This window comes from Myotis lucifugus, unplaced genomic scaffold, assembly GCF_000147115.1.
Source record: "Myotis lucifugus unplaced genomic scaffold, Myoluc2.0 scaffold_85, whole genome shotgun sequence".
Lineage (NCBI taxonomy): Eukaryota > Metazoa > Chordata > Mammalia > Chiroptera > Vespertilionidae > Myotis > Myotis lucifugus.
The window spans coordinates 3,559,967-3,587,348 of NW_005871133.1; the positions used below are offsets into that span (position 1 = coordinate 3,559,967).

At 40.9% G+C, this 27,382-nt stretch overlaps 2 protein-coding genes and 1 non-coding gene across 5 annotated transcripts in view; 2 read left to right on the forward strand and 1 right to left on the reverse strand.

The window, feature by feature from the left end:
* Positions 1 to 557: 557 nt before the first annotated feature.
* Positions 558 to 16,566, reverse strand: ERH (ERH, mRNA splicing and mitosis factor). 3 transcript variants are annotated; one of them, XR_001348721.2, is made up of 6 exons: positions 16,416 to 16,566; positions 13,585 to 13,672; positions 10,829 to 10,949; positions 4,263 to 4,410; positions 1,282 to 1,365; positions 564 to 669 (listed from the first exon to the last, which is right to left on the reverse strand). XR_001348721.2 is itself a non-coding variant. In XM_014457828.2 (5 exons), the coding sequence occupies exons 1-4, from the start codon at positions 16,557 to 16,559 to the stop codon at positions 4,308 to 4,310; spliced, it is 456 nt and encodes a 151-aa protein (XP_014313314.2). In that variant the 5' UTR covers positions 16,560 to 16,566; the 3' UTR covers positions 558 to 669; positions 4,263 to 4,307. The 3 variants fall into 3 exon arrangements, 2 of the variants coding, with proteins under 2 accessions (XP_014313314.2, XP_006091077.2); XM_014457828.2 differs by lacking the exon at positions 1,282 to 1,365 and having other exon boundaries at positions 558 to 669; XM_006091015.3 differs by lacking the exons at positions 564 to 669; positions 1,282 to 1,365 and having other exon boundaries at positions 3,918 to 4,410.
* On the forward strand, positions 11,125 to 11,228 carry LOC111826501. The gene has a single exon (XR_002829843.1). It is a non-coding gene; the product is annotated as a U6 spliceosomal RNA (small nuclear RNA).
* Positions 16,567 to 16,673: 107 nt separating the features above from the next.
* The window catches only part of SLC39A9 (solute carrier family 39 member 9), a 35,533-nt gene continuing 24,824 nt past the window's right edge, over positions 16,674 to 27,382 (forward strand). The window contains exons 1-2 of the mRNA XM_006091016.3: positions 16,674 to 17,709; positions 25,742 to 25,850. Of these exons, the coding sequence (XP_006091078.1) occupies positions 17,614 to 17,709; positions 25,742 to 25,850 (205 nt within the window). The 5' untranslated portion in view covers positions 16,674 to 17,613. The remainder of the gene's footprint in view (positions 17,710 to 25,741; positions 25,851 to 27,382) is intronic.

The window sequence follows — 27,382 nt, forward strand, 5'->3', positions numbered from 1 at the left end:
CCGCGGGACCAGAGGGGACCTGGGTGTGCGCCCACGCGGGTGCGAGAAGCGCCGTCAGTGCTTCTCGGCCACCAGTTGCTCTTGTGCAGAGTTGGCGTACCTCTAAGCATCCACCTTGGGGAGGTGGCCTGGGCTCTGCCCCCTTCGTGCCCACTGCGCATGCGCGTGGCGTCCGGCTGTTCTCTCCACGGTCCAGGCTGAGCCCATTAGGGCGCACGTGACCTTGCTGCCGGTTCTCAGTGCTGGTGCGGCATCCACTGGAGAGCTGCTGCCCAGAACTTTCCCAAGGACCCAGCCCAGCCTCCACGCTCCTCCTGGCGGCGTGCTCTGGCACCGGTAGGACTGGGCGAGCTTTTCGAGTGTGCACATCTGTGACTCGCGGCTTCCTGTGCTTTTCCTATCGCATTCCCTGGACTCGGAGAATTGACCCCCTTCTCGCGGCATCATTGGACACCAGGAATAGTCAACTCATAAAGTATCTATATTTTTATTAATTTTTCTTAACATATTTGAATTGCTTCTGTCTCGGCAATGAACGTGTTACAAACTTTGTCACATTTGCATTTTCCATTGGTAAAATTTATTGATTTTAATATATTCTATTTCACTATGACTCATTACCTGTTTTTATATTATGTCTTTGTCGTTTTCATCAGTGGAAAACTGGTGCTGCAAAATAATAAATGTATTAAAAATTTTAAAAAAAGATTGTATATGGTACAAATGACCTCTAATGGATAATTTATACCTAGATTGAGTGAAAACTGTAAATACCTGGTGGAAAGAAATAGCTTTGTGCTTCTCTAATGCAGTGACTCTTAACTGGAGTATGTTTTTTGCAGCAACATAGAAGCTATGTCTATGGAGTTACAGACTAGAGGCCTGATGCACAAAATTCGTGAGGGGGCGAGGTCCCTCAGCCGGGCCTGCGCCCTCTTGCAATCTGGGACCATTCGCTCCTAACCACCCGCCTGCTTGCTCCTTACTGCTTGACTCATCGTGCCTTAGCGCTGCCAGAGGCAGAAGAGGCTCCCACCACTGCCACTGCACTCGCCAGCGGTAAGCCTGGCTTCTGGCAGAGCGGTGCTCCCCTTGTGGGAGTGCACTGTCCACCAGGGGGCAGCTCCTGCATTGAGTGTCTGCCCCCTGGTGGTCAGTGCACGTCATAGTGACCAATCGTTCTGGTCCTTCCATTGTTAACAGTCACTTAGGCTTTTATTTTATAGATTGTGGCACCTGTTTTATACAAGGTTTCTAAGCCAAGCTAACTCTTAAACTTACCGGTCTTATTTCTTGCACTTGAGCTATCATTTGTGGTGTGTCCAGAGAATAATTCTTGGATGGCTGTGTAAACTGCCATGAAGACTACTCACTCCCATGGAAGAGAAACTTTTTTTTTTAAAATATATTTTATTGATTTTTTACAGAGAGGAAGGGAGAGGGACAGAGAGCCAGAAACATCGATGAGAGAGAAACATCGACCAGCTGCCTCCTGCACATCCCCCAATGGGGATGTGCCCGCAACCAAGGTACATGCCCTTGACTGGAATCGAACCTAGGACCCTTCATTCCGCAGGCCGATGCTCTATCCACTGAGCCAAACCGGCTTTGGCGGAAGAGAAACTTTTAATGATGATGCTGGGTTGGTGAGCTGTCTCCTGTTTACTTTTGAGTAAATAGGTGACAAATATGACCTATTCATGTATTTATGAATCCAAATGAGTTTAAAGTTTCCTTTGATAGGCATCAGAGATCCATCACTTACCTCACAACTATTCATTTTGTGAGGCTCCCAACGCTCAAGATCTTTGAGGTTAAGACCATGTCTTTTTCATTTAGTAAAGTTTTTCTGGTATTGCTGTATAATCTGGGTGAACAACTTGAAGAATCTGAACCTATTTTTTCACCATTAATAGAGGAATAATTTTTCCTACCTCAAAGGGTTGCTGTGATTAAATATGTAAAAATGTTTCCTAACTAGTAAATGCCATGCCTAAGTGGTAATGCCATTATCATTATGCTAATATATAAATTAATATTTCTTCTTCTAAAGTACCTCTACAAATATAGTAATATTTATTTTTAAACAGTTCATATATTAATCCCAATTTTCATTCCAATCTTCAAAAATTAGCAATCTGATAAGCGGGGATGAGGAACCTTTTTTCTACCAAGAGCCATTTGGATATTTATAACATCATTTGAGAGCTACACAAAGTTATCAACTTAAAAATTAGCCTGCTATATTTGGTCAAACATTTAATTAACCCACCCTTAATGCCTTGGTAGGGCCAGACCAAATTATTTTGAGGGCCTTACATGGCCCACAGGCTGGACATTCTCCACCTATAATAAAGGATGTGCCACACTCATATGAAGCTGGTGTCATACTAACAACTGCCCTGCTCTTTTTCCTCCAACCCAAAGTCTGGTCTGCTTTTAGGACGACAAAAAATTGTCTGCTCATCCCTTGGTGACAGTAAACAGTTCACCACCATTTCCACCCAAACACAGGAGTAAGATATATAGCTTATCCAAACAGTGCCTAAGGCATTTAGTGAATTGCTGAAATATTTTAAGCCACAGAACTGCAAGTGAAGTGAGATAGTTAAAATTTCTCTTTTATACTCCAGAAACTTCTTAGATCAAATGCTAATAGTATTGCCAGTAAATATTATAGAAATTTCCAGGTATGTAAAACCAGGTGAAATAGAGAACCAGGAACTTTTTAATTTGTCTGGTAGGTTTCACCTTTATGTAGCAGTATAAAATATCACTTTATAAAAAAAACGCACTTGGCCTATCCTATTAATACAGTTTTATTTCTCTAACAGTAGAAATAAAACTATATTAATAGGATAGGCCAAGTGAGAAGTAGGACAATCTGATTTACTTTTGGATTTTTTTTTCCTGTGAAAATACCTTAGCTTTAAAATTTCGCTGGTTCAGCCCAGCTGGTGTGGTTCAGTGTCAACCCATGAACCAGGAGGCCACAGTTTGATTCCCAGTTAGAACACATGCCTGGGTTGTGAGCTCGAACCCGTGTGAGGTATGCAGGAGGCAGATGATCAATGATTCTCTCTCATCATTGATGTTTCTGTCTCTCTCCCTCTCCCTTCCTCTCTGAAATTAATTAAAAACACATATATTTAAAAATATTGGCTGGTCCACATGAAATAACTACAGCTATAATTTTGGTAAGGCACCCTAATTTTAATAATCCTTTGATACAGTGATGACATTGATAGAATAATGACTCTGTAGAAAAAGTGAGCACATATAAATACTAACTTAGAATTTGGCCCTAATGTAGAAATGGGTTTGGGGACAAGGAGAATATAGGGGCACTCATGAAGCCTCCAAAAACCCTGCCAAACTCACAGTGCATAAAGATATTATTGGCTATCAGTCATAATAGCAGAATCAGGAAATGTCCACATACTTGATGACTGGAGGTACAATATACTGTATGTTCAAGTCAAATCTGACCACATTCTACATTAAAAGCAAGATTATCTTGTATTTTTCTGTGGTCTTTCCCTTACCCTTACACTGCCATACAAGAGTGCCATTCCAATGCTGAAGGCTGTGAGAAGGGCACAAGGACTTCCCACTGAGAGTACATAACCAAAGCTAAGGAACTAACCGGCCTGCTGCTACAGATAAGCCATGTCACCAGAAAGTCTTTCATAATGTTTGCATCCACAGTAAGTGCAAACCTTGAATCTACAAATGAGACTCACAAGGCCAGAAAAAGCTTGTTAGCGTTACATAAATCACATCAAAGTTCAACTTCAAATTCTGTAGCAGTCTATTGGTTTTGACACTAATGCTTTGCAAGAAAATTCAATGTTCATGTTTAGAGACCAAAAAATGTAGAAAAATAAAAAATAAATAAAATAAAAAGCAACCAGGGGAAAAATATAACTAAAGAACATTTATTTGTTTTTCACTAAGACTTTATCTTAGCACATAATTAAACTGTTACTACCCCCACCCCAACTTGAAGAAGGGTTAGTACAGTGAATGTTATAAAGCAGATATGAAGGATTGGAATCAACATTAACTGACAAAGAAAAACTTCTTAGTTAAGTCATCATAACAATGTTTAAGTAAAAAAAGAGAAAAAAGGGGGGTGATGGGAGTTCAGATTGAACAAGATCCTCACATATCATCTAACACATTCAATCCTGGCTAGAGTGTACCAAAATGGAAACAGGATTACTATAATACAAAACTTCACTACAGACAGCTGTACACACCTGTGTTCCAAGCCCACCCCCAACCTCCAAATGCTTCCAACACAACTATTTCCCGGCCTGTTGGGCCTGTCGACGAAGGAGCACGTAGATCTTCTCTTTAATCCAATCTTTGTTATAAGGCTGGTATGTCTGGGTATCAGCTCGGTAACTGAGGAACAGAAAAGTAATAAACAATTATTGTCATGTGTTTTTGTGGGGTTTTTTTTTAAACTTCAACTTATAACTACCCAATGCTGGCACAGATACACACATGGTCATACATGAACTTAATGAAAATGTGAAAGGGCACTGGTGTGGCTCAGTGGATAGAGCATCAGCCTGTGGACTGAAAGGTCCCAGGTTCGACTCCAGTCAAGGGCACACGCCTGGGTTACGGGCTCGATTCCCAGTAGGGGGCATGAGGGAGGCAGCCAATCAATGATTCTCTCTCATTGATGTTTCTTTCTCTTTCCCTCTACCTTCCTCTCTGAAATCAATAATATATTTTTAAAAAATGTAAAAGAGCTGATTACACGTTGAATTTTTAAGCTATGTGTACCATCTGGTAGAAACACTGCATGGCATCTAAGAGATGCAAAGGTGCAGTTTGCCTAAAAAAAAAAAGGGGGGGGGGGGGACACCCTAGGACAGCGATTTTCAACTGTATGCCCCAACAATTTTTAGAACATGCAATACCTGATTGGCCTCTTTTCCCTTATATCTTATCTAATAAAGCGGGAATATGCAAATTGACTGTCACACCATAATGGTCAAGATGGCTGCACCCACAGCAGAGGCAGGGATTCCGTAACACAAGATGGCTGAGCTCACAGTGGAGGCCAAGTTCCCATAAGGAGCCTTAACGAGCAATCAGCAGGGACCTGAGGCTGCATGGTGCTGGGCTCCGGCAGGGGACCTGAGGCTGCGCCCCCTGCCCAGCGGGGCTTGACGGGGGACCTCAAGACGGGCCCCCCATCCCAGTGCTGGGCTGGAGGACCTCAGGGTGTGCCTGGAGACCTGCAGATGCGCCCCTGCCCAGCGGGGCTTGACAGCAGACCTGAGGCTGCACCCCCAACCCAGTGGGGCTTGATGGGGGACCTGAGGCTGCGCCTCCTGCCCAGTGGGACTTGACGGGTCTGGATCTTTCCCAATGGGGGTGGGGCAAGCCAGGTCTGGGTCTCCCGCTATTTCGAGGCATGCGCAGTTGGGTGGGGACTTGACTCTGGGTCCTGCAGCGCGCCCTAGACTCTGACAGGAGGAAGGTTTTCATATACATTTTACTAATTTTCTTTCATCTCTGACACTTATAGAGAAAAGGCAAATAGCAATATTAAAAATTTCCTCTAATTCAGTGGTCCTCAACCTTCTGGCCCTTTAAATACAGTTCCTCGCCGAAACCGGTTTGGCTCAGTGGATAGAGCGTCGGCCTGCGGACTGAAAGGTTCCAGGTTCGATTCCGGTCAAGGGCATGTACCTTGGTTGCGGACACATCCCCAGTGGGAGATGTGCAGGAGGCGGCTGATCGATGTTTCTCTCTCATCGATGTTTCTAACTATCTCTCTCCCTTCCTCTCTGTAAAAAATCAATATATTAAAAAAAAAAAATACAGTTCCTCATGTTGTGACCCAACCATAAAATTATTTTCGTTGCTACTTCATAACTGTAATGTTGCTACTGTTATGAATCGTAATGTAAATATCTGATATGCAGGATGGTCTTAGGCGACCCCTGTGAAAGGGTCGTTCGACCGCCAAAGGGGTCGCGACCCACAGGTTGAGAACCGCTGCTCTAATTAATTCCCTTTTAATGTGCACGAATTTCCTGCACCAGGCCACTAGTTGTCAAATAAAAAAATAACAGCCAACACACCAATTTTGAATGAATCAAAATTATACCTTTTTTTTTGGTCAGGTCAGCAAAAAATTAAATTCAATCCTTTTTACAACCCTGTGAGAGTAGAGTCCTCACTGGTACCACTGCGCTCCAGTTTTTGGCTAGAGAAACTCAAAAGGAATTGTCATAGTCTTCCCTTGAGTGGTTTATTAAAAATGAACAAGCTTTCTTTTACAAAATGCTTAACCAAATAAAAATAAACACTTGGCTTTTTATTAATGTCCGTATGTTACAATGAGAAAATTCTAAAAAGTAAAACAATTTTATTTGAATATTCTTTTTAAAAAAATATTTATTTTTATTGATTTTAGAGAGGAAGGGGAGAGCATCAATGATAAAATCATTGATCCGCTGCCTCCTGGCAAGCCCCACACTGGAAATAGAGCCTGCAATCTGGGCATGTGCCCTGACCCTTCCTGTCCCTTCCTCTCTCTAAAAATGTGCCATGACCTCCTGATTCATAGGTTGATGCTCAACCACTGAGTCCTGCTGGCCGGGCTGAATAAACCCTGCCCCCCTTCCTAATAAGTACTAATCTAGTCTACTTCATGGTATGGCAGAATAGACTAAAATATTTATATTAACATTGGAAAAGAACTAAAAAAGGAATAGGAATTTTCAGAACTCTAATATCTGGGTGGAACAGCCTTATTTATTTAGACTACACCCTCACCCCAACAAGATCACTTTAGTAGTGAACATTTAGGAATTCATCAACTTGCACACTATTTTCAACTCAAGAAAAAGTAATAATGCTTTCTTTATGGAAAGCTGTGTGTTGATGGCTGCTAACTGGTGCTTGAAAATGAGACAATTAAATGTTAGGTACATTTATAAAATCCCAAGTTGTTGGCACAGATGAATCATTTAGCCTAGTGTTATGCTCAGACTGCAGGTTTATAGAATAGAAGCTAGGGGCTGAGAGTTGAAATCAGCCAATGTCTTCACTGCTTTCAGGTTGTCTTCCTGATGAGTACCTCCTCATTACAATAACTAAGAATAAAAATGTCCCTTTTGTCTTTAAACAAAAACAGCCTACATATTTAAAAAGCTGTTACTTTCATCTTATAAAAAGTCCTGTCATTGCCAAATAAACTTAATGAGTACACAGTAATTTACAAACCAAAATTGGGCTTGCCCTGGCTCTTGTGGCTCAGTTGGTTGGGTGTCCTCCTGTGCACTGAAAGGTTGAAAGTATGTATGATTCCCTGTCAGGGTACATGCCTGGGTTTCAGGCTCTATCCCCAGTAGGGGGTGGGCAGAAGGCAGCCAATCCATGTTTTTCACGTTGACGTTTCTCTCTCCCTCCCTTCCTTTCTATAAAAATCAAAAAAATATTAAAAAACAAAACAAAAAAACAACAAACCAAAATTGAACTCAAATCCTGGCCTATGGAGTAAACAGCCCAAGTCAGAATCCCAGAAAAAGGGGAGGGGCAGGATGTACTAATTGTCATAATGACATACTTGCACTGTGTCTATTTGTTATTAATCCGCATCCGAGGATTTCTCCTCACTGAGTTTTAGAGAAAGTGGAAGGGAGGGAGGGGGAAGTGGGAAAGAGAAACAGTGATGTGAGAGAGACACACCAATTGGCTGCCTCTTGCATGCACCCCAACCAAGGGGATCAAACCAGCACTACCCAGGTACATGCCCTTGGCCAGGAATTGAACCTGAGACCCTTCCGTCTGTGGGCTGATGCTACAACCACTGAGAACACCTGCTAGGGCTGCAGTATATCTCTTAAAACCATTTTTACTTTGTGTAATTTTCACTGTCAAAAAACCCCAACACCTTTTTATTAGTTAACAGTACAATTTAACTCAACTGTGGCATTTCAAAATTATCATCCTATTTGTGGCAAATTTTAAATAATAAATCAATTTGTAATTTAAAAACCTGCCCTAGCCCTAGCTGGTTGAGCATTGGCCTGCGGACTGAAGGGTCCTGGGTTCGATTCTAGTGAAGGGCATATGCCCGGTTGCGGCTTGATCCCCACTAAGGGGCGTGTAGGAGGCAGCCGATCCATGATTCTCTCTCATCATTGATGTTTCTGTCTCTCCCTCTCCCTTCCTCTCTGAAATCAACAAGGTTCCTCTCTGGCCTGGGCCCTGGTCAGGGTGCGTGCAGGAGGCAAAACAATCTATGTGTTTCTCTCACATAGATATTTCTATCTTTTCCTCTCTTTAAAAATCAATAGAAAAATATCCTCGGGTGAGGATTAAAAATGGAGTTCCTGTTATTTAGCCAATACTGTTGTGCTAAGCAAGCACTGGATCCTCACAGGTAGTCCTGTGAGGTAAATTTATCTAAATTTTCCAAATTAGCAAATTGAGGATTAGCAATATTAAACTAACTTGCCCCAGGTAACCAGCCAAAGACAGAGCCAGCATTCAAGCACAGCTATGGCTAATTCTGAAACTCCAGCTAGCTCTTAACCAAAACCTCTCATGGTGACTAAAGCATGAACCTTAAATTTAAGTAATTCAGCATCCTACTCCCTGTTCTCACATTAAATTCTAGAAAGTAAATATATGGTATTGGTGATTTCATATTCACCGATGAAATGCCAACATCTGGGCCTCTCAGTTCCTTGAACTTTTCTCCTCCAATGATCCTGTCCCTTCCCTTTCTTTGACCAGATCCCTTTACCGTTGAACCTGGGTTCTCCAACTTAATTCATTCCAGAAGGCTGTTCAAAAAAGGATTTGTTTGAAAACAGAATCATTTTCCCCCATTAGAAATAATGTAAGACCTCCAAATGATTCCGTTTTAACCTTTCTTATATATAGTACATGTCTAATGTACTGCTTGTAATCTATAAACAAACACTTTTCTTAAATTTATCGAACCCCACCCCCTACTAGCCTTAAATGAATCACTTTTAGCACTCAATGTAGGGTTGTCTTACAAGAAGTCAATATGCAGCATCTTCGCTTTTTCCTTCTAAATGCTATCACAGGTTGATTTATCGAATTAACAATTTATCTACTTATTCAATTGTCTGTGATAGTTGTTTCAGAGCACTTTCACACCCTTAGCGACATCAGCACTCTTAATGGCCTCCTTACGTTTTAAAATTGTGCTAATCGTCCATTTTGCCAAAAACAAAAGCAAAAAAAAATCATGAAAATATTCACAACACAATGTCCTGAGAGATGCTTTTTGTCATGCTGATGTATCAGCTTGAAAGGGTTGTCAACCCCAAAGGAGACATTTTTACATTTTTTCTGTCTTGTGAACAACTTGGTTGAGAACCAAATTGTTCCAGATGGTAGATGTTGAAGAGGTTTTACTTTACCTTATTACTATCAACATCAATAACCCAATTTCAAGCATCTCATTCAACAACCCTTTGACCCCACTGTGACCTATAATTAATTGATCCTATTTCTGTCTCCACCCCACCCCAAACCCCACTTACATTTATTTCATGCTCATTCAGTCCCCTGCACAATACTCACTTGCATATACCCTCAACTTTTAACAATGTATTTACTAATTATCTACCTGTAACCATCAGGTTAAAAGTGACTAGGCTCTAGCCAGGTGTGCTCAGTTGGTTAGAGCGTCATCCCGAAATGCCAAGGTTTTGGGTTTGATCCCCTGTCAAGGCACATACCAATCAATGAATGAATAAGTGGAACAACAAATTGATGTTTCCCTCTCTCTCCCTAAAGTCAATATAAATTTTTTTTTAAAAAAAGACTAGGAAAAAACCCATTATCACAATGATTTATTTCATTTTAAATGTATTATCAGATATCTTATAAGTCACACATTTCCCTAACCCCTTCACCCTCCTGGATTATTTCCTACCTTCCATAAACCTTCACTACCTTCTCCCTCACCCTCAACTCTAAATGGTATCCATGCTTCCTATTTTCCTGGGAAAACGAAAACAATTTTCTCCAACTTCTACATCTGCATGCACTCCCTACTTTACTGTTACTGAACTGTACATGATCCTAACTAAAGTCATCAATTTCTCACTCTAGATCATGTCATCAGTTCTCAGCTCTCCTTGTTGGCTGCCTACAATTCCTCTTTTCTTGTTAGCATACCTGCAGCTTTGTTGGCCTCTTATAGCTTTCCAAGCTTTTTATTTTAGAATTAGGGCCTACATATTTTTCACCACCAAAAACCAGTTACTTCTAGCATGAAAAAAATCTGAGAATAGAAAATGTGGGTCTAAAAAATCTCATTCTAACATACCAAAATATACATGGTTAACAGTGGGTAGGATTAAAATTAAATTCCATTTCAGCCTTGCATATATTTACATTTTAAAAATAGTGCTATGAAGACAAAATAACCTTAGTTTTAATCCAAAGCCTTTGTTTTAAGGACAAAGACCACAAGGGGGGAAAAAACTAAGAAAAAAGATTGTTTAGTTTAAGGAACAAAGAATCACAACTTTGAACTTCTTAGTTAGCATCCTCTCTGCATACTAACTGCATCAAATTAGCAAAGTTCTTACATTTTCCTGTCTTTAAGTTGCCAACATAACTTATGAGCCATATGGAGAGGAAATATTAGTTACTACCTAGCAGTCAAATTGCGAAGATCAGTGTCAGGCACAGAGTGAGCTCCCAACACCATAAACCACCTTAAATAGATGAATAAACAATAGAAAAATCCGATGAATAAACAACAGAAAAATACAACTTAAGATACATGGTGGTAAATACTTACACAAGACAGCTGAGGTCCGCCAGATCATCAATAAAATCAAACAACTGGCTGATATCATATGTGATAGAGGGGCTGTTGGGATTCATTCTCTTCAGATGTTCTTCATACATTTTACAAACGCCTAAGAGAATGGGGGAGGGAGGAAACCAAGATTTTACAATTGCTTAAACTTTAAATATGAATAGTGTTATATGATATTACAATACTTATTTTCATAAACTTGGGCTGGGAAAATAAGTTGGCTACATTTGTTTTAACTGTTACCACTAGCTATTTCATAAAAAAAAAAATGTACAGTGCTCGCTTTGGCAGCACATATACTAAAACTGGAACAATACAAAGATTAGCATGGCCCCTGCACAAGGATGACACACAAATTTGTGAAATGTTCCATATTAAAAAAATTTATAAATTCACCAAAATGTTGGTTTTGTGCCTTAATAATAAAATGATAACTACAAGCCATTGGATCTAAACGGACTTTAAAGACTTATCATATGATGGTTCCAACAAGTGAGGACTAAATAATGGGTCTTATCAGGCTTTTCAATAAACATTCCTAAAGTCTCAGAGTAAAGAAAATCACCACTTAGGAATGATAGATGACAAACAGATGCTTTTCTATTTTGCTTTCAAAATCTGATACAATGCAAAAAAGACACTACAGACAACAAAAAACAACCCCTCCTCCAAACAAAACAAAATAGGCAACGAGGAAGAGATTATCATAACAGTATTTAACATCCTTGACTGTGGATTCAGACTTGACTCCATCTCCTGAACTCTGTCAAATGGAGATAACAGTATCTTCATAGAGCTCTTGTGAACAGTATATGAAATAACGCATAAAAAGCACTAGCACATATAATAAGCACATAAGTACTCAAATATAAGTAATAAAAATACAATAAAACAAGCAAAATCACTGACAGCAAGCCTACATTAACAGAAATATCTAAAAGGCACATTATTTTTTATTCAGTGACACACTCTTCTCTTGTTCCTACAAAATGCAAGCATAACCTTTTTGGTCCATTTCCACTTCAAATACTGGCAGTGACCCACAGCTACCATCATAATTAACAGTGAAAGACTAGATCAGGGGTCCTCAAACTTTTTAAACAGGGGGCCAGTTCACTGTCTCTCAGACCGTTGGAGGGCCGGACTATAGTTTAAAAAAAAACTATGAACAAATTCCTATGCACACTGCACATATCTTATTTTGAAGTAAAAAAACAAAACGGGAACAAATACAGTATTTGTATTTGCATGTGGCCCGCGGGCCGTAGTTTGAGGACCCCTGGACTAGATGCTTTCCCACTCAGATTAGGAAGAACATTACAATATCTATCTGTTCTTGCCACTTGTATTCAACATTGTACTGGAGTTGCTGGCCAGAGTTCATAAAAATTTAAACCTTTTGTGCTTTAAAGACACTATCAAGAAAGTGAAAAGGCTTGGGCAGCATGGCTCAGTGGTTGAGCGTTGACCTATGAACCAGGAGGTCATGGTTCAATTCCGGGTCAGGGCACATGCCGGGGTTGTGGGCACGGTCCCCAGTGTGAGGCGTGCATGACGCAACTGATTAATGATTCTCTCTCATCATTGATGTTTCTATCTCTCTCCCTTCCTCTCTAAAATCAATAAAAATAAAAAAAGTGAAGACAAGTCACAAACTGAAAAAGAAAATCTTTGCAGTACTTATATCTGATAAAGAACCTGTTATCCAAAATATGCAAAGGACTCCTAACACTCAATAAGAAAACAACTCAATTAAAAAATTGGCAAAAGGCATGGTACCAGCTACCTAGAATCTGTCTCTAATTATTATAAGTAGCCTTTTTTCATAGGTCTACCCATTGTTGACTCCCAACGAACATTTTAATTAGAATCCAGTTAGCATTAGATAGCAACAAATCCAGAGGCATGCCTAGCAGCAGCTAAAAGAGTGACTATAAAATCTATATAGGAAAACAATGGACTATTTACTAGAAAGGGTACAGGGCATGTACAACTGGTTTCTATGATGTAACTAGAGGCCCAGTGCATGAAATTCGTGTATGGGTAGGGTCCCTAGCGGCTGCTAGCTGGGGCCTTCCTTCATTCCCTGCCGCCCCCTGGTGGTCAGCGCACATCATAGCGAGTGATAGAACTCCCCGTCAGTCATATATATATATATTGATTAAATATAAGGATGAAAATTCGTGACTGTAATCTACAGGCTCTCATCTAATGGTTTACCAAGTAAAGAAACACTAAGGGCTAATAGTTCTCTTCACAGTAGTACAGTGATGGAGAACCTTTTGAGCTCGGCGTGTCAGCATTTTGAAAAACCCTAACTTAACTCTGGTGCTGTGTCACATATAGACATTTTTTGATATTTGCAACCATAGTAAAACAAAAATTTATATTTTTGATATTTATTTTATATATTTAAATGCCATTTAACGAAGAAAAATCAACCAAAAAAATGGGTTCGCGTGTCACCTCTGACACACGTGTCATAGGTTCGCCATCACTGCAGTAGTATAAGCTTATCAAATACACAACAAATTGCACTGATTTGGTTCCACTTGCCTTTATTCTCTGAGGTAATTTTTATTTCTAACAACATCCCTAAATATCTATTTCTGCTGCTCAAATGAAGAATCCAAGAAATCTGGAGGACAAAACAAACCCAATTCCTAAATGAGACATTCTAATAGTGAATGTCAGGGGAAAACGATTTCTACCCCTTGATTAGTGTTTAAACTCACCTTCCATGCACTCATTCACCGATTCATAATCAGCATAAGTTCTGCCTTCTGGTCTCTTGGTAGGCTGTACCAGCAAAATGGTGTGAGACTGCAAGGGAAAAATGTGATTTCAATATAAGGTTCTAATTCATATTTGAGAAATTCAGAGTATGATATAAACTCCTTCATGGCAAATCTATTTTCAATACTTACTGCTCAAAAGTAAGAGTTAAAAATTACTAAGAAATGACCAAATTTACAACTGTAGTCAAAATGATCATTATTGTTTTTAATATATCTTAATTGATTTCAGAGAGGAAGAGAGAGGGAGAGAGAGAGAATCATTGATTGGCTGCCTCCTGCACAACCCCACTGGGGATCAAGCCCACAACCTAGGCATGTGCCCTTGACCAGAATTGAACCCAGGACCCTTCAGTCCGCAGGCTGACGCTCTATCCACTGAGCAAACCAGCCAGGGCCAAAATGATTATTTTTTAAAGTGGTAGTGCTTTCCTGATAACCAGTTTAAAATCATAATACTTTCCAAACCAGTTTTGGTCACTTTCTTCTTATTAGAGCTATTTTCGGAACCTTTTGGTTTTATTAAAAATCCCAATATATTTATCTTACAGTTTTTCCTTTCTTCTGGATAGATTTAGTCCCTGGCTTCCTTATGGTTCTCTCTCTCTTAGGAGAACCACCACTGCAAAATATACATTTTAAAAAGATTATATACACACACACACACACACACACACACACACACACACACACACACTCTAAGTACTGTGGACAAAAAAGGGGCCACATGCTAACCTAACAAGCTCAGTGAAGGCCTGCATGGCAGTCTCCCAAACTCAAAGACCTGAAGTAACCATAAAGGACGGCCTGAAATTAAAACTTTAACTAAAAGCAGTTATGGTGGGTAGTCGAGTCCTGGGCTGGTTATCTTCCCCGACAAAGGTCAATCTTTACCTAAACTGAGCCTATTGCTTTTTGCATCTACAATAACGTATCAATGGAGTGTCAAAGTAATTTCCCTTTTTCTGGACCCCTCAAAGCACAGGCACCGCTCTGCAGAGACTACAAACCCCTCATTGTTGTTAACTGTTGACTGTTAACTATCCCGCACCCACCTCAGTAAAAGAATCCCATCCCAGAGGTCTCCCGCTTTGCTTTCTGCCGCCTCCCTAATCTATCACCAATGGAGTTCATGTCACTCACTTACATCCCCTCTTTTGATTGTAATGTATATAACAAGATAAAAAAACTGCCCTGCTCCGGAGCATAATCCCATTACGTTAAGATTCTGCTTCCCGGCAATTGTCAACAGTTTGGCTCAAGTAAACTCACAAAAATTCTTTATAGGTTTAAATTTTTTTTTTTTACGTTAACATTACATGTAGGCAAATAGAAATACGTATTTATATAAATATATCTGCCACAACAGAACAATAAGATTGTGAAACCTAATCAGAAAAAAAAAAAGTTATGCAGAATTACCTTTAATAAAATCCCTTGTCTCTGATTACCAAGCAGCTATGATTCACTCTAATGAATGTTAATCTGGCTGTGTTACTTTTTTTCAACTCTAACAGACATGAACCCTAGATTCTCAGTAATTCTACGGAGGAAGAAATACTACATTACATACAATTTGCTCATTAGCTTTGAAAGAAACTAAAAAGCAAAGGTGTTTAAGGCTTTCGAAGCAGTAATCATTCATTTTAAATATAAATTCCAATTTTCAATTTTATAAGTAATCATCACTGATATTTATCCAACGAGAATGGGTCAATAGTAACTGCTGCCACTTTCACAGATTTTGACCTAAGCACTGTAACACAATACCAAACAGTGACATAAAAGGCAGAGAAAGAAGGAAACTCGGAGATAAAATGACTCGCCCACGGTCACATAGCTAGTTATGACAAAACAGGAACTGGAAACCCAATTTTCGAATGAGTAGTCCTCCTTGGGAGGCTATGTTGGGTCAAATATTGAAATATCTTAATTCATAAAAGTACAACCTGAAAAAGTGCCTTCTTAACAATAGCGGCATAGCCTGTTAACAGTAACTGCAGCAACCAGAAAAGGAAAGTTGAAGTAGCCCCTTAATCCCTGTGAGCATCTCCTTTTTGGGGATTAAAAAAAAGAAAAAAAAAAAAGCCCGCCCGCCCACCCACTCCTCTACTACTGGGCCAGATTCTAGGGAACCTGGACCCCCCTGAGCCTATCTTTTCAGCCTCCATTTCCAACAGAACGTAAATGCGGGTAAGAGCAGGCTTGAGGGCTGAGAGTAACGCCAGACCAGGCACCAAGGGTCCTGGGAAAGAGAAAGAGTTACATATATGTTTTAAAAGGCAGAGCACAGAATAAAAAAAGCGGGGGGTGGGGGGAGAATCGTTGCGAAAGCACATTACTAAGCAAAGACGACCCTTCCTGGCCCAAACCCTGGCTGGAATCAATTCAAACTGTTAGCTCTGGGAACAGGTTTCCGGACATTCCCTCGCCATTGTTCCCACCGAAGGCTGAGGCGTCAGAAGGAAAAGAGCAGCATCCCTACGTGTGACTTTACCGAGCAGCCGCCCGGAGAAAGCGCATCCTTGGCCCCGCACGCCCCGCCGGAGCCAGCAGGAGGGCGCGCAACCGCAGGGCGGACCCGGGCTCGGGGCCTAGGGCCAGGCCCAGCGTTTCCGCGGCGGGAAGGGAAAGGGAAAGGGAAAGGGTCGACCCACCAGGCGGCGGGCCGGGGAGCGGCACGCTCGCGCTAGACGGGCTGGGTCAAAGATGGACGGGGCTGGAGTTACCCGGAGGCTGGGGGCTCGGGGAGCCGCTCAGACTTTTCTTACCATCGCGCCAAACTCTTTCGCTGCAGCCGCCGCCGACACACCGCCACACACGAGCTTAACCACAACGCCGCCAACAGCCAACCCCCGCGAGAGGAGCCGCCGGAAGTCGTCAGAGGCGCAGCGCGAAAGAGCCAATGGGACCATAGAGTCTCACAACTTCCGGAAACTAGAGCGGATTCCGGCCCTGTTTCAGCCATCTTGGATAAGGGCGACGAGCTACACGGGGAATCTTCTGGAACGTGAAAAATAATTTTTTTTTCCTCAAAACGCTTGTCGTCCTTACTCTCGTTGTGAGACATACGGCTAACGTGATCACAGATGTAAATAGTGACACAAGTCACTACTTAAAAGGCGGAGCACAGAATAAAAAAGGGGGGGCGGAAATAGTTGCTCAAAAATGGCGGCAGTGTAAGAATGCCGGGCCATAGGTCAGCTGTTACCCGGAAGAACCCATGTAAAGGAGGGGGCGATGAGGCAATCCGGAAGTGGATATAATGAAGAGGTGCCACTTGGCGGCCATGGCTGCGGTAGTATCTGTGGCTCCGGGTCAAAGCCCAGCGGAGAGGAGTGATAAGGGGAGCACCGGCTATAGGGCGGAGGGAGCTTTGTATCGGATTCGCTGCTGAACTCCAGTCTCTTCGTTAGAGACGTACAGGACTCCTTTCCTCATTCGAAACTCGAAGGAGAGTTTGCCGAGACTGGTGGGCTGGTTCCAGCTGGGGGGATCACCGGTTCCAGCAGGGTGCCCCAAAGAGCTAGGGGTGCCGGGAGGACGAATAAGTTCGCTTGGGTTTTCCTCCTTTTCCTGCTGCCGCCTGCAACGTTGTCTGTGGAGAGAGTGGGCCCATTGTGCCCTTCTCATTCCGACCATTGAAGGAATCGCTTCTTGGCGTATTTTTTCCCCATTGACTTTTCTCATCTCTGTTAACGCACCGGAATCCAGGGACTGGAGTCAGAAAACTCGGGCTGGGGACCTAAGATTGCTGAAAGTTCTCTCTGATGCTACTATCAGCCCACGGGGGCTGTTTCCAGGTACGCTCACGAGAAAGGCGCTCCGTGAACATCTCCGCCGGCAGGGAGGACGGAAGAACTGGAAAGTCCCTCTCGTTCTCTTGGAATCACGGCGCGCGTGTAAGAACCCGTGGAAGCCACTGAAAATCTGTAGTCCGGTGGTGGTGGGCGCGTACAGGAGGGCAGAATGGATGATTTCATCTCCATCAGCCTGCTGTCTCTGGCTATGCTGGCGGGATGTTACGTGGCTGGAATCATTCCCTTGGCTGTTAATTTCTCGGAGGTAAGCAATTCGCAGTTGTTCGTCGGCTGTCCCGCTGGCCGCTGGGAAGTAGTGGGAGTGGTAAAGGAAAGCCGCTTCCTCAGTTAATCCCAGGGCTAAAGGTCTTATTAAGGAAGACCATCTTTTTAAAAGGTGCATAACATTTAACAATGGGAACAAGCCTTATAGTCAGCATCCGAGTTCTGGACCTGGGTGGGTGGCTCCACTGCAGATCCTGGAGCACTCCCAGCTCCCTGGAACCGCAGCCAGAAATCTGGAGCTCTGTGCATTTTCCTGGAGAGAGGCACTAACTAACATTCTTTTGGTTTCTCAGACGTTTCAAGGAATGAAGGTTCCGGATTGCTATGAAGAAATACAAATGGCGAATGTTGTTTGTTCATAGGAATTAATATCAATATAACTTCTTTTTTTGAGAATATCAAGCATAGTTGTTTTTTTGTTTTTGTTTTTAAGAGAAGTAATGTTTTGGATACCCGTGTTAGGATGGAGAAAGAAAAAATACTTTAAAAAACTTTAATTAGAGCGTCGGCCTGCGGACTGAAAGGTCCCAGGTTCGATTCCCGTCAAGGGCATGTACCTGAGTTGCGGGCACATCCCCAGTAGGAGATGTGCAGGAGGCAGCTGATCGATGTTTCTCTCTCATCGATGTTTCTAACTCTCTATCTCTTTCCCTTCCTCTCTGTAAAAAATCAATAAAATATATTTTAAAAAAAACTTTAATTAGGTTGTTCTTAACTCACATTTCCTTTTAAAGAAGAGCATTGGAATAGATATTTGAAGTTGTTTTCAGATCTGTTTGCTTAGAAGTGAAATTTTTGTTAATATGTTTTTAAATTTTGGTTAATTGTCATTACCTGAACAAAACGTTAACTAACTGGGGAAAGGAAGACTGATGAAAGCGTTGTTCAATGAAAATGGAGATGGGTTCTTCAGGTTGCCATAAAGAGTGCACAAGGTGCACAGAGCTCAAAGATTTAGGGAGAAAAACTGCTACATTGGGGGCAACAGGATTTCATAAGTACGACCTGGAGTTGAGTAAAAGAGGCCATTTTACTGCGGGTCCTGGAAGTGCTTTCCGAGGATAGGGAAAAGGAGAAGGGCCTGAAGTAGAAAGGAAAAGTTACAGCTGAGGTGTGAGGTAGGACTTGAAGATAGCCTGTGGATGGGAAAGAAGGTGGGACTAGGCCTTGTGAGTTTGCGACATAGTTAAAGCCACAGCCAGGTGGAAGGGAGGCTTGAGTTGCTGCTGCTGCTTTTCAGTTTCCTTTTGGTATCTAATGCCAACATTGAGCTGATTTTTTTTTAAGCGTATACATTACCTAACTTTGTTTTAAAAACTCACTGAGATACAGATGAGGACTCAGATTATGTAACTTGGATAAATTAATGAAGTATGCTAGAATCAGAGCTGTTTCTTTTTACTTTTTTATTGTATTGGGTGACATTGGTTAATAAAATTATATAGGTTTCAGGTGTACAATTCTATAATACATCATCTGTATATTGTATTGTATATTGTGTTCATCACCCCAAGTCAAGTTTCCTTCTGGAGCTGTTTTTTAAATCTAGGTTTTTCAGACTCAGAGCAGTTTGTAGCCACTGTCCATTGTGGCCAATGTAGTAGACTGGTAGCCCACATACCAAACTTAGCTGGTAGACTTATTTTGTTAGATTAGCAGTGTTTGATTTTATTATTGTTGTCTTTGTCTATATTCCCTCAAGGCAACAGTTGGTAGAGCTGAGTAGCAGTAGATTGTCGCTGTCCTTCTTGGCTGCAAGGCCTACCGAACTCATTTTGACTACCTGCCTGCCCAGTACTTTGTGAGCCTGCTGTCTTTCCTCTCAAATATAGATATATATTTCAGAGAGGAAGGGAGAGGGAGAGAAAGCTAGAAACATCAATGATGAGAGAGAATCATTGATCAGCTGCCTCCTGCACACCCCACACAGAGGATGGAGCCCGAAACCCAGACATGTGCCCTGACCAGGAATCCTGGTTCATAGGTCGATGCTCAACCACTGAGCCATGTGCCAGCAGGGCTAAACTATATTTTCTTAAAACTACATTAGAATTGAATTGATATTAATAGGGCTGACATTTGTAAGCTTAAGTTGGTTCATATATATTTAAAGATTTTTTAATTGATTTCAGAGAGGAAGGAGAGGGAGAGATAGAAACATCAGTTACCCCCTGCACACCCTCTACTGGGGATGGAGCCTGAAACCCAGGCATGTGCCCTGACCCGGAAATCTAACTGTGACCTCCTGGTTCATAGGTTGATGCTCAACCACTGAGCTACATGGGTCGGGCAATGGTTCATATATTTAAAAACGGATTGAGGTGACATTTATCAAGAATTATAATTCACATAAGAAACTGATAAAATTTATTCCTATAAAATGCTTAGGACTTTTCCAATTTCAGTATTTTCTCACACTATTCTTGGATGATTTTTGCAATATGCAGATATATGCTATTTTGTTTTTCACTGAAAGGAAATGTGTACATGAGTGGTGTAATTAACCAGGCCATTAATAAAGATAATTAGTATGTTATGTCATTCTAAATTGATGGCCTTGTGGTCTTTTCCAACTGTAGGTCTTAAAATGCTATAAATCGGCATTTATAATATCTGTTAATTACATCAAGAACAATGCATTTTGAGCTGTTATAATAAAATGAAAGTTATATATGTTAGAGACATTTTAGAATTTAACTGGTGTTTTCTATCTCCTAGAAATTAAGCATTTTTTTCTCGGTAAATTATACTATTATTATCGACCAAAGTATTGTGAAATTCGTGAGATGATAAATACTAGTATGTAAAAATAAACTTCATTCATGGGGACTGGGAAGCACAATTTCTACCCTTAGAAAATAGCTCCCTAGATTCCTAGCTTTTCTTTTATTTATTTTTTGTTAATCCTTACCCAAGGATATTTTTTCCATTGATTTTTAGACAGCGTGGAAGGGAAGGGGAAAGAGAGAGACAAAGAGAGAGAATCATTGATGTGAGAGAGACACATTGGTTGCTGGGGATTGAGCCTACAACCAAGGTACGTGCCCTTGACCAAAATCAAACCTGCAGGGCCAGACCAAATGATTTCAAGGGCCGTATACAGCCCTGGAGCCAGATGTTCCCCACCCCTGCTTTACTCCTGTTTGGTAAAGGAGTTGGACACACTAGTTTAGTACTAGCTTAGGTTTTTTAGATTCAGTTGTTAATGAGCAGTTTTCTTTGGCTTTAAATGGAAATACTACATGTGTGTGTTGAGAGCCTACAACTTAACATTGCCTAGTATAAACCCAGCTTAGCAGGTGCTCTGATTGATGATGAAGTTCAGATATTAACAATGGCTAAGTGGGATTTTAGATCAGTTATCTGAGGATTGTTATTTACCTGAGCATGTCTTCTTTTTGTCACAGAGCTGGTAAGGGAGAACAAGCTATGTTTGCATCAGACCTCTAGGGCAATATTCCTCAAGCTATCTGGTAAATGACCAGCTTTTGTTTTTAATTTCCATTTCATTGAAGACCCAATATATTTGTAAAAATGAAATACTTAGAATATGAAGGGGGGAAAAACATGTAAAATACAGGCCCAAATGCAGTGCTATTAAATTGAAGAGACATACAATGACTCCTTTAGTAATTATAATGATCATATTGCTATAAAATTTTTGGAGGCTTTCTCTCAGTTTCGTACTTTTCTCATTGCAGACTAGTTTGGATTATAATGACACATTTTTTATGTGTTAAAACAGTATAAATCCATAGGTATGCAGATAACTTCAATAAAGAACTTAAGATGATTAATAATGGCCACTAATTTCAAAAGGAACTATCTGAGACAGGTAGTATAGTTCAGAATCAGTGTCACTACTTGAACAAGTTATTTAACATCCAACTCTGCTCTGTTAAATGACCTAGTAGGATTGTTTTGAGAATATAATCCTATCTAATAAAGAGGGAATATAAAACAAAAAAAAAAGAAAAAAATAAATAAAGAGGGAATATGCTAATTGCTGCCCCGCCCTCAAAGATGGTGGCACCCATAGCCAATAAGGAGGGAATATGCTAATTGACTGTCCCACCCTCAAAAATGGCGGCGCCCACAGCCACAAGATGGCTGCGCCCAGTCCCCTCAGCCCTGCCGGCACGCCTGCCTCCGGAGTCCCCCAGTCCCCTAAGTCCCCCAGCTGCCCAGGGCCAGCCCAAGGCACAGGTAACCAGGGCTGGCCGAGGCTTGCGCTGCCTGCAGTGGCAGCAGCAGAGGTGTGACAAGGCGTCGCCTTCCCCTGATCGCCGGGTCACCTCCCACCCCTGAGGGCTCCCGGACTGTGAGAGGGGGCAGGCCGGGCTGAGGGACCCCCCCTCCAGTGCATTAATTTTCATCCACCGGGCCTGTAGTGAATAATATAAGCACAGGCCTTAACACTGTATTTAGAACATAAAGATTTTTTTAAATGTTGACATTATTCTCAGTACTGATTTTGAAAACTTTTTTAGTATATTTTTACTAGAGGCCTGGTGCATGACATTCGTTCACTGGAGGTAGGAGGGGGAGTTCCTCAGTCTGGCCTGCAAGGGGAGCGGGCCTAAGCCGGCAGTCGGACATCCCCCAAGGGGTCCTTAGCGCTGCCTCAGAGGCGGGAGAGGCTCCTGCCACTGCCACTGCACTCACCAGCCGTGAGCCTGGCTTCTGGCTGAGTGGCACTCCCCTGTGGGAGCGCACTGACCACCAGAGGGCAGCTCCTGCATTGAGCATCTTCCCCGTGGTGGTCAGTGTGTGTCATAACGACCGGTTCACTATTTGGTCTATTTGCATATTAGGGTTTTATTATATAGGATTGATTTCAGAGAGGAAGGGAGAGGGAGAGAGAGAGAGAAACATCAATGATGAGAATCATTGATCAGCTGCCTCCTGCACACCCCACACCTGGGGCATGCAGGATCCAACCTGCAACCCGGGCATGTGTCCTAACCGGGGATGCCATGACCTCCTGGTTCATAGGTCGAGCTCAACCACTGAGCCGTGCTGGCTGGGCAATCAGTTTTTGTTTTTTTAAAATATATTTTTATTGATTTCAGAGAGGAAGGGAGAGGGAGAGAGAGAAGAACATTAGTGATGGGAGAGAATCATGGATTGGCTGCCTCCTGCATGCCCCTCACTGGGGATCGAGCCCGCAACCCAGGCATGTGCCCTTGACTGGAACTGAACTCGGGACCCTTTAGTCCGCAGGCCAATGCTCTATACACTGAGCCAAACCGGCTAGGGCTGGGCAATCAGTTTTTTAAAAATGCATTCTGCCCTCACCCCTGTCCCCAAATGCAAATGACACTGTAGTCTCATAAACTGAGTACTATCATTAATTTTAAAGCTTTGTTTACTAATTTGATAGATAAAAACACATTTTTGTTATTTTAATTTTCTCAGTTCAGTTGAACATCTTATATAGTAATAACAATATTTATTGCCAATGTTTTCCCAGGTTCTTTCCCAGTGGGCTTTTGTTTGTTTTTGTTTTTGTAGTCACACTGAACAGTCTTATAGGATTTCCACTTTTGTTTAGTTCTTTTATATTTAGAAAGGACTCTTATACAAAAAGAAAAGGAATTAGTCTTGTTTTCCAAGATTGGAGGAAGTGGCATTAATAAAGTATTGTTTGTTATTACCTCTGTGTCAAATGCATTAAGACATGGAAAGCCTATATGATGCTGGCAAAATGGTAAATACAGCATTGTGTACTTGAACTTTTAGCCAAGTATCTGGGTTTTACTTTGTTGTTCTTATGGCTTAGAAGCTTTCTTCTGCATGCTGCTGAGGCTGTTAAAGATAAGCAATAATGGCAGTCACTCTGTGCTGTGTGTTAATATACTATTCCTACATGATAATAATAGTAATAGTAGTCATCATCTCTGCTCTTTTTTTTTTTTTTAATCCTCTCCCAAAGATATTTTTTTTCCCATTGATTTTTAGAGAGAGTGGAAGGGAGGGAAGAGGGAGAGAGAGACATCTAACTGAGAGAGACACATCAATTGGTTGCCTCCCACACATGCCCAACCAGGGCCAGGGATTGAACCTGCAACTGAGGTATGTGCCCTTGCCTCGGAATTGAACGTGAGACCCTTTGGTCATCAAGCCGATGCTCTAACCACTGAGCAATTGGCCAGGGCTCAGCTCCTTCTTATAGAGGACACTGAACTTGCTCAGGGTCACACAGCTACTACTCAGAGGCAGGGAACTTTTTGGCATCTTGTCTCAGATGTAAGGACTTGAAAAACAAAGTTCGTATTTGAGCTTCCTTCATTTCCTTCATTAGCTGATAGTGTAGTAGTTAAGTTGACATTAGGAAGTATCTCCTTAAAGCAGGTTTGTTAGGTTTGTTTGTAAGAATATGGAGAAAGCTTTTTTTAAAAAAATAAATATATTTTATTGATTTTTTACAGAGAGAAAGGGAGAGGGATAGAGAGTTAGAAACATCGATCAGCTGCTTCCTGCACACCCCCTACTGGGGATGTGCCTGCAACCAAGGTACATGCCTTTGACCGGAATCGAACCTGTGACCCTTGAGTCTGCAGGCTGACGCTCTATCCACTGAGCCAAACTGGTTAGGGCTGGAGAAAGCTTTTGTTGCTTGAACGAGAGTTTAGTCTGTACCCTAAATGTTTCATCTCTTCAGTGCATAGAGCTTTGAAGGGATTAGTTTTATAACAAAGGATGCATCTTTAACTTTTTAGGAAACTACAGTTGATGAGTTCAGTACTGAAATGAGCATGGTACAAGGGGGGTTGAAATAAACTATTTTCAGTATTAAGAGCTTTAAAAATTATTGACTTATATTTAGTGTGACCAAACAATTTGTTGACTGTTTTGGTGAACAAGGAAAGAAAAAACACTTAACTGTCTTGGTGTCTGCCAAGAAAATTAAACTGACTTCAAAGCTTTGAGCTGATAGTTAATTGCAATGAGTACAAGCTGTTGTTTTAAATAATACGTCTGGTCAGTCCTTTGGCTCAGTCAGGCTACAGCTGTGAAATTGTAAAATAAGATGCATAAAACCAATGTATTGCAGTGTTCATGCCTCTCTTGAGCAAATATTTCATTTCTCTGACAGAAACTATCACTTTGGGAACTCACTTTTCATTTTGAACTGCACTTGGAATATGTAGTTCTTCCTTCAAATACACCTTTTTGGTGATTTACCATAAGCAAAAGAGAGACCCTGTCAGCATTTTAATTCTAACATGCAGTTTTGAGATTGAATCCCAAGCTGTGAAATTATGTGAACAAATAATCTATATAAATAACATGGAGCCACATATGTAGTGCTTAAAATAAGTCTGATTGCAGCTAAAATGATGTAGGTAGTTAAGAAATTAAGAAAAAATAAAAACTGAAATGACAACCCATGGCAATGATGTTTTTTTACAAATATATATTTTTATTTATTTCAAAGAGGAAAGGAGAGGGAGAGAGAGAGAAACATCAATGATAAGAGGGAATCACTGATAAGCTGCCTCCTGCACACCCCCCACTGGGGATTGAGCTGGGGGCATGTGCCCTGACCAGAATCAAACTGACCTCCTGGTTGATAAGTCCATGCTCAGTCATTGAGCCACATTACCCGGGCATAACTCCTTAGGGTGAATTTCTAGAAGTGAAATTGCTGGATCAAAGAATTCACATTTTTGAGACTTTAAATCTAAATTGCCAAATTCTGGTTCAGATAGGTTGTGGCAATTCACATTACCACCAGTGTTAGACAAGTATGATCATTTCTCCCTATCATGGATAGTAGAAAAATTTTCCTACATCATTGCAAATCTGGTAAATTTTAAAATGGCATCTCTATGTTTTAACTGGCATTAATTATTCATGAAGCTGACCCTATTTTATTTTCACTAGCCATTGTAGATTTTGGTCTCACAAATGAGCAGAGCTCACAATCTTGATTAGATACTTCAGAAATTTTTTTCCATTCATTCATCAATCTTTTCAACAGTTTTCTTTTTTTTTTTTCTTTTCAGGAGCGACTAAAGCTAGTGACTGTTTTGGGTGCCGGCCTTCTCTGTGGAACTGCACTGGCAGTCATCGTGCCTGAAGGAGTACATGCACTTTATGAAGATATTCTTGAGGGTGAGAGAGAGAAAGGCCTTCTTTGAAATATGTTATTGACATGGAGGGTTGAAAGGAGCTTAATGGTATTTCTTCTGAACTCAATTGACATTTGCCATAGAAGTCTACCCTAAAAAGAGTTCTTAAAATATATGTTTTGACATTTTTTACATTGAACACATCCTTAGCAGTGTGTGATTTGAATGCCCCAATTCATGAGTACCACTTAAGATTTATTTGCAATAATGCATGAATTTCAGTCTTTCAAAGTATGACTGACCTTTTTTAATGCCCACTTAAAAACTTCCCAAATCCTACATGATGGGTATTTTTAGTATTCTTTAATTGAAAAACTATGTAGATATACTAGTACACATTTGGATTTAAGGACTCTTTATAGTAAACTTTGTAGATCAAGCATGTCAAACTCAAAGGCTAACACGGGCCAGATAAACAAGGTTTAAGTTTATGTGGGCTGCAAAAAAACAAAAACTTCAATTTTCATAGAAATGTAGGTTTATTTCAATAGAGACATGCTGAACACAAAGGGCTGAAATAAATGAGTAATTGTTAACATAAAATAATAGAACATTTTAATAAAAATTAATATTTTTTCTTGAACATTAACTTACCAGACACTGAATAACTGCACAAATTAATAAGCGTGATGCAAATAAATCAATTTGCATTACGTGGCAATCAGCTGCTAAAATATTCGCTGCTAATATTAGTAGAGAGAAATGGTGCGCCTGTGCGTAAGGCGCATAAGGGAAATGAATGCAACATGATTATAGTAATCAGTCATTAGTGAACATTGTAGTTCATTATTAATTATGTAGAACAGGATATTGTAAAAATTAAGTTACGAAATTTTTATTCAAACGTTTCTTACATACCGTTATATTGGCTAGGCTACAAAAATATTCATTGTGGGCTCCATGTAGCCCGTGGGCTGCGAGTTTGACATGCTTGTAGATAATTGGTGAGGACCCCTGCAGTAAAGAATAAAGAACAACTAAATATCTAAAGAGGACTCTCCTAACACTAATAACAATCAGAGAACAGTATACCTGTGTGAGAACAAATGCTGGACAGTCGTCTTGGTTCACTCACCTGCTAAATAATTTGGTCCTTCACGCCAGCTTGAAAACATAACTTGATTCAAATTTGTGATTCAGCAAAGTCAGACTGCTACTTGTCATGAAACATCACAGATACCTGTAAGGATTAGGAACCACTGCTGTTAAATTGGTGAGCTGAATCTTTTAATGCCAAGAGTCGACTGGACTATTAAGAATAGTATAAAGAGGTATGCACCTTCCAAATTTTTTACTAGATACATTATAACAAATAGTTATTCACATCTCTTATACCTGGGGCATGCATATGGGCAAAATGGTAAAGAGTAAGGATTATAGGGGTCTTATTGTAAAATAAAACAGACTGAGGATTTGTCAGCTTTAGGGGGAGAAAAATAATAAGGAACCTTAGAGCAGTGGTCCTACTCTTTTTTGATCACACATCCTATTGGGGAAAAAGATATATGTGTACTA